Below are 7,030 nucleotides of genomic sequence, written 5' to 3' on the forward strand. Positions count from 1 at the left end.
CCCTTGGCGCCCCCCCCCCCCCCTCCCCTCCCCTTCACATTAGAAATCCCCTTCACATCAGAGCCCCACTTTTAATATCAAACTACCACTTGACATCAGGAGCTTTAGCTTCAGAAGCCCCCTCCTCTCACACCCCTTCCCACATCAGGAGCCCCTCTTCACTTTAGAAGCCCCCTCCTTTCACATCAGGGTCCCCCTCTTTCACATAAGAATCCTCATTTTACATTAGACTACCCCTTTACATCAGGAGCCCCCTTTCACTTAAAAGCACCCTCCTTTAACATCCTCACACCCATTCTCAGACTAGGAGCCCCTTTTCGCTTTACAAGCCCCCTCCTTTCAGATCATAGTCCACCTCTTTTACATAAGAAGCTCCCTTTCACATAAGAAGCCCCCTTTAACATCAGACTACCAGCCCCCTTTCACTTTAGAAGCCCCCTTTCACATAAGAAGCCCCCTTTACATCAGGAGCCCCATTTTGCCTTAGATGGTATAGACCAGCCCCCTCTTTTCACATCAGAGTCCCTCTCTTTCACATTAGAAGCCCCCTTTCACATTAGAAGCCAGGAGGCACCCCAGGGTTGAGAAAGGCTGGTCTATACCACCTTCCTGTAGACATGGGTTATTCACATGTTCACACGTATGTTTTTTACAGAGCACAGAGTGTCTCTCATCTGTCATTAGAAGACTTCAGGCTGATGGCTGTGCTGGGAAGGGGACATTTTGGAAAGGTGAGTGGAGGAAGATCGTTGAATAACTCAAATATGTACCAAGGAGCAGCAAAGCCGGGTTGGGAACCTAAGAGAGCCCCTTGTTTTTGAGACTGCCCCAGAAGTGATCCGCATATGTTTCATTCTTATTTGTCTTTTCTAAGGTTCCAATTAAAGCATCAGTCTACTCCAAAGTGCTAATTATGCTGTAGATGGTCACCAACCTGTAGAGGAGCTCTCTCAATTGTGAGAAGATCTGGCATGGGGCCTAACCTGACCCTATGCTCACACTCCCCACCCTAATAATGAATAGAGTCTTTGGTGACCTCGGGACTGGGATAGATAATGGACTTATACCCTCTATACCTTATACTCTACTTACTTTGTATGTTCGGTACAAAGATGAGCACATGTGCCACTGGTATTCTCTAATGATACAAACAGTTTTTATTGCATGTATTCTGACTAGTATACTGACTGTTTAAAGGAAACTATTTTATTTTTATATGTAATTGAAGTTTGAAATGCATTGTTGTGCTTTAAGGTCATGCTGGAAGACTGTGCCAACTGCACATGTAATGGCATTGCGCAGCGCTTTTTGGACATTTTTGGATCAGTATCAACTAATGGGCACAGCAGGTGTACAGACCCGGGAACTCAGCACAGGGATGATGGTGGGAGCCCCTCATAATGGGCACAGCCGGTGTATAGACCCGGGAACTCAGCACAGCGATGGTGGGAGCTCCTCATAATGCGCACAGCAGGTGTACAGACCCGGGAACTCAACACAGGGATGATGGTGGGAGCTCCTCATAATGGGCACAGCGGGTGTACAGACCCGGGAACTCAGCTCAGGGATGGTGGGAACCCCTCATAATGGGCACAGCGGGTGTACAGACCCGGGAACTCAGCTCAGGGATGGTGGGAACCCCTCATAATGGGCACAGCGGGTGTACAGACCCGGGAACTCAGCTCAGGGATGGTGGGAACCCCTCATAATGGGCACAGCGGGTGTACAGACCCGGGAACTCAGCTCAGGGATGGTGGGAACCCCTCATAATGGGCACAGCGGGTGTACAGACCCGGGAACTCAGCTCAGGGATGGTGGGAACCCCTCATAATGGGCACAGCGGGTGTACAGACCCGGGAACTCAGCTCAGGGATGGTGGGAACCCCTCATAATGGGCACAGCGGGTGTACAGACCCGGGAACTCAGCTCAGGGATGGTGGGAACCCCTCATAATGGGCACAGCGGGTGTACAGACCCGGGAACTCAGCTCAGGGATGGTGGGAACCCCTCATAATGGGCACAGCGGGTGTACAGACCCGGGAACTCAGCTCAGGGATGGTGGGAACCCCTCATAATGGGCACAGCGGGTGTACAGACCCGGGAACTCAGCTCAGGGATGGTGGGAACCCCTCATAATGGGCACAGCGGGTGTACAGACCCGGGAACTCAGCTCAGGGATGGTGGGAACCCCTCATAATGGGCACAGCGGGTGTACAGACCCGGGAACTCAGCTCAGGGATGGTGGGAACCCCTCATAATGGGCACAGCGGGTGTACAGACCCGGGAACTCAGCTCAGGGATGGTGGGAACCCCTCATAATGGGCACAGCGGGTGTACAGACCCGGGAACTCAGCTCAGGGATGGTGGGAACCCCTCATAATGGGCACAGCGGGTGTACAGACCCGGGAACTCAGCTCAGGGATGGTGGGAACCCCTCATAATGGGCACAGCGGGTGTACAGACCCGGGAACTCAGCTCAGGGATGGTGGGAACCCCTCATAATGGGCACAGCGGGTGTACAGACCCGGGAACTCAGCTCAGGGATGGTGGGAACCCCTCATAATGGGCACAGCGGGTGTACAGACCCGGGAACTCAGCTCAGGGATGGTGGGAACCCCTCATAATGGGCACAGCGGGTGTACAGACCCGGGAACTCAGCTCAGGGATGGTGGGAACCCCTCATAATGGGCACAGCGGGTGTACAGACCCGGGAACTCAGCTCAGGGATGGTGGGAACCCCTCATAATGGGCACAGCGGGTGTACAGACCCGGGAACTCAGCTCAGGGATGGTGGGAACCCCTCATAATGGGCACAGCGGGTGTACAGACCCGGGAACTCAGCTCAGGGATGGTGGGAACCCCTCATAATGGGCACAGCGGGTGTACAGACCCGGGAACTCAGCTCAGGGATGGTGGGAACCCCTCATAATGGGCACAGCGGGTGTACAGACCCGGGAACTCAGCTCAGGGATGGTGGGAACCCCTCATAATGGGCACAGCGGGTGTACAGACCCGGGAACTCAGCTCAGGGATGGTGGGAACCCCTCATAATGGGCACAGCGGGTGTACAGACCCGGGAACTCAGCTCAGGGATGGTGGGAACCCCTCATAATGGGCACAGCGGGTGTACAGACCCGGGAACTCAGCTCAGGGATGGTGGGAACCCCTCATAATGGGCACAGCGGGTGTACAGACCCGGGAACTCAGCACAGGGATGATGGTGGGAGCCCCTCATAATGGGCACAGCAGGTGTACAGACCCGGGAACTCAACACAGGGATGATGGTGGGAGCTCCTCATAATGGGCACAGCCGGTGTATAGACCCGGGAACTCAGCACAGCGATGGTGGGAGCTCCTCATAATGTTTTCTTGTATATATGTTCTTGTTTGTAAGAATTTTTCAATAAACAAAATTAGCTCCTCATAATGAGCACAGTAGGTGTACAGACCCGGGGACTCAGCACAGGGATGGTGGGAGCCCCTCATAATAGGCACAGCAGGTGTACAGACCCGGGAACTCATCACAGGGATGATGGTGGGGGCCCCTCATAATGGACAAAGCAGGTGTACAGACCTGTGTATGGGGTGACATCCACGCAGCAATCGCTAAAAGAAGGCACACATCCCTTTTTTTGCGACACATGACGCGTGGCTTTTTTTGCCGCGATCATGTTCAATTGCACAGGCGGAATTGCGGCAGGAAACCGCGCGATCCACCCGGCGCAACTGCGGTGCCATTCGAAAATAATGGCACCCACAGCGCGATCGGCTGCAGTGGGCAACTCCGTGACTGCGCAGCAATCCGCACATTTTTGTGCACGATTGCCGCACGGTCAGGAGTCGCCCTAAGAAATAAGGTTATTTTCACATGTCGCTCTCAACCTCCTGAGATGAGAGAGAGCCGAGGACAAAGTATCTACACACAGAAGAATTAATATGTAAAAAAATCATTTTTAAATCCCCACATTCTATTTTTATACTCATTTCCTTTGAAAATAAGAAATGCAAAACATTTTTTAACTTGGTTGAAAAGTTTAGTGCACTTTTGGTAGTTAAAATTATTTTATTTTTTTTATTATTGAGATCTATACATGGGAACAAAAAGAGGGACAACTGAGAAGGAAAGAGGGACAGAGGTTTTAAAAGAAGGACAGTCCCTTCAAATAAGGGGGAGTTGGGATCTGTGGCAAAATCTTGTTGTACATAGCAGTCCACTTTAAAGGAGAACTATGAGGGGGGGTGGGTGCTTTTCACTCACCTCATAGTTCTAGCCGACCTGTGACAATGAGACTGTCACAGGTCGGCTCAGTAGATCGGGAGGTGAGCGAACACATACCGGCGTTCGCTCACTTCTCGATCCTGCAACGGCTCTCTGCCGTGACAAGGAAGGGGCTGGATTCCCCCCTCCCCGCCAGCGCTGACTGGCGGAACGGACAGGGGAAGGGGCGGGTACAGCTGGCTCTGCCTCTAGATAGGCCGAGCCAGCTGTCAGTCACGCAGCTGGGCGGATCCCGGCACAATTGTCGGGATCCGCTTCAGCTGCGGCGTCTCAGTATACTACGAGCTACAGCTTGCGGTATACTGAGCCTAGGGTGACGGGAGGACGTAGTTTGTGTCCTCCCGTTACCCTAAGGAGAACTATAGGGAAAAGCCTTAACCCCATAGTTCTCGTTTAGGCGTGACCTAACATTTCATAATGTGACTGCTTGTACACCAAATTTAGTAACATGGAGTAACTCCGGTGCAGCCTCAATATATCTCCATTGTAATACCTTTTCACCGTCATCAATCCCAGTCCAGAACGTTTACATGTACTTGTAGGAAGTCCTAAGTAACCCAAACATTTCAGAGCCTTGTTTGGCATTGGTAAGTGTTATAAAGTGGTTGCCATCGAGCGCGCAATTTTTTTTTTTCACCAATGTTTTTGTCTCGTCGTCAGGTCCTTCTCTCGGAATATAAGGCGACTGGGGAGTTATTTGCCATTAAAGCTTTGAAGAAAGGCGACATCGTTGCCAGAGATGAGGTGGAGAGGTGAGTACGGTGGCCAAGTCTTGATTTGTATTTGTAGTCCCCAAAGCAATCCTATTCCAGCTGCCATTGCTCCAGTGCAGGGTAGAAAATGATAGCAAGCTTCTGATTGGCTGCTGTGAACAAGGCTGATATTTTTGTTTATAGGTTTTCCTTTTCTTCGGTTTTCATACTACACCTCATTTTACCCCTTTGGTTTTCTCCAGCCTCCTGTGTGAGAAGCGTGTGTTTGTGTCGGTGAGTGATGCCTCCCACCCGTTCCTGCTCAGCCTCCTCGGTTGTTTTCAGACGGCGGAGCATGTCTGCTTCGTCATGGACTACATGGCTGGAGGGGACCTGATGACCCACATCCACGCAGAGGTCTTCAGCCAGCCACGTGCCACGTGAGTACATATATGTGTGTGCCCGAGATGTACACCGTTCAATAAAGCATTAGAAAGATGAGAAATTATCTGTAAAGAAGGGTAATCTCTATCAACCAATCAGCTTTCCGTTGATCGAAGTCAGATAAGATCTTATTGGCTGCTATAGGTGCTGAACATTGCACCATTTTTTTTTTTTTTATTGAATATAGGTTGGACTTGATGGACTATGTCTTTATTCAACCTCAAATACTATGTAAATATATACAACGATGAGCCAAAACATTATGAACACCCTCCTAATATTGAGTAGGTCCCCCTTTGCTGCCAAAACAGCCCTGACACCTCAGGCATGGACCCCACTAGACCTCTGAAGGTGTGCTGTGGTATCTGGCACCAAGCCATCAGTAGCAGATCCTGTAAGTTGCGAGGTGATCGGCCTCCATGGATTGGACTTGTTATTCCAGCACATCCCACAGATGATCGATTGGATTGAGATCTGGAGAATTTGGAGGCCAAGTCGTCACCTCAAACTCGTTGTTGTGTTCCTCAAACCATTCTTCAGCCATTTTGCAGTGTGGCCGGGCGCATTATCTTCCTGAAAGAGGCCACTGCCATCCGAGAATACCATTTCCATGAAGGGGTGTTCTTGGTCAGGAACAATGTTTGGGTCGGTGGTACGTGTCAGAGTAACATCCACATGAATGGCAGGACCCCGAGGTTTCCCAGAAGAACATTGCCCAAAGCATCACACTGCCCCCGCCGGCTTGTCTTCTACCTACATGCATCAATGAGCCTTGGCCACCCATGACCATATCACTATTTCACCAGCTCCCTGTCCTTGGACCACTTTTGGTCGGTCCTGACCACTGCAGACCGGGAACATCCCACAAGAGCTGCACTTCCAGGTGCCATTGTAATATATCCCCCCCACTTTCTGGTGCCATTGTAATATATCCCCCCCACTTTCTGGTGCCATTGTAATATATCCCCCCCACTTTCTGGTGCCATTGTAATACATCCCCCCCCCACAAACACACACACACACACTTCCCGGTCCCATTGTAACCAGATAATCAGTGTTATTCACTTTACCTCTCAGTGGTCAGAATGTTATGGCTGATCGGTGTATAGTTGGGGATATATCAGTCTCTGTGTCAGTGTACACATTCATATTTGTCATCTCTTCTCTCTCAGGTTCTATGCTGCCTGTGTACTCCTGGGTCTTCAGTTCCTGCACAGCAAGGACATTGTGTACAGGTGAGCTGGTGACCTTTCTCTGTATCCCCCATTGTTCACCCCAAGTAAAATTCTCATCGTTAAGGAAATCAACAACCTCAGCTGACGGTGAAATGGTTCTGAAGGTTTATTTAGAAGGCATACAATGTAAAAGGAAAGATCAGAAAGTAGAGAGATTAACACATGGGTCCTGGACAGTAAAGCCAGCCATACACAGGTCACCCAAGCCGGACTTCAGTGTATGTCCAGTGTACTAAAACTTGGTCATCACCCAGGCTGGACTTCAGTGTATGTCCAGTGTACCAAAACCTGGTCATCACCCAGGCTGGACTTCAGTGTATGTCCAGTGTACCAAAACCTGGTCATCACCCAGGCTGGACTTCAGTGTATGTCCAGTGTAC

The 7,030-nt window shown here is 50.6% G+C and overlaps 1 protein-coding gene across 1 annotated transcript in view; it reads left to right on the plus strand.

The window, feature by feature from the left end:
- The window catches only part of LOC108800285 (serine/threonine-protein kinase N1-like), an 81,286-nt gene that overhangs the window by 64,857 nt on the left and 9,399 nt on the right, over window positions 1–7,030 (plus strand). The window contains exons 14-17 of the mRNA XM_018572257.1: window positions 656–731; window positions 4,940–5,031; window positions 5,235–5,411; window positions 6,588–6,650. Of these exons, the coding sequence (XP_018427759.1) occupies window positions 656–731; window positions 4,940–5,031; window positions 5,235–5,411; window positions 6,588–6,650 (408 nt within the window). The remainder of the gene's footprint in view (window positions 1–655; window positions 732–4,939; window positions 5,032–5,234; window positions 5,412–6,587; window positions 6,651–7,030) is intronic.

The sequence above is a fragment of the Nanorana parkeri genome, unplaced genomic scaffold, assembly GCF_000935625.1.
Source record: "Nanorana parkeri isolate BGI_ZX_2015 unplaced genomic scaffold, ASM93562v1 scaffold1980, whole genome shotgun sequence".
NCBI lineage: Eukaryota > Metazoa > Chordata > Amphibia > Anura > Dicroglossidae > Nanorana > Nanorana parkeri.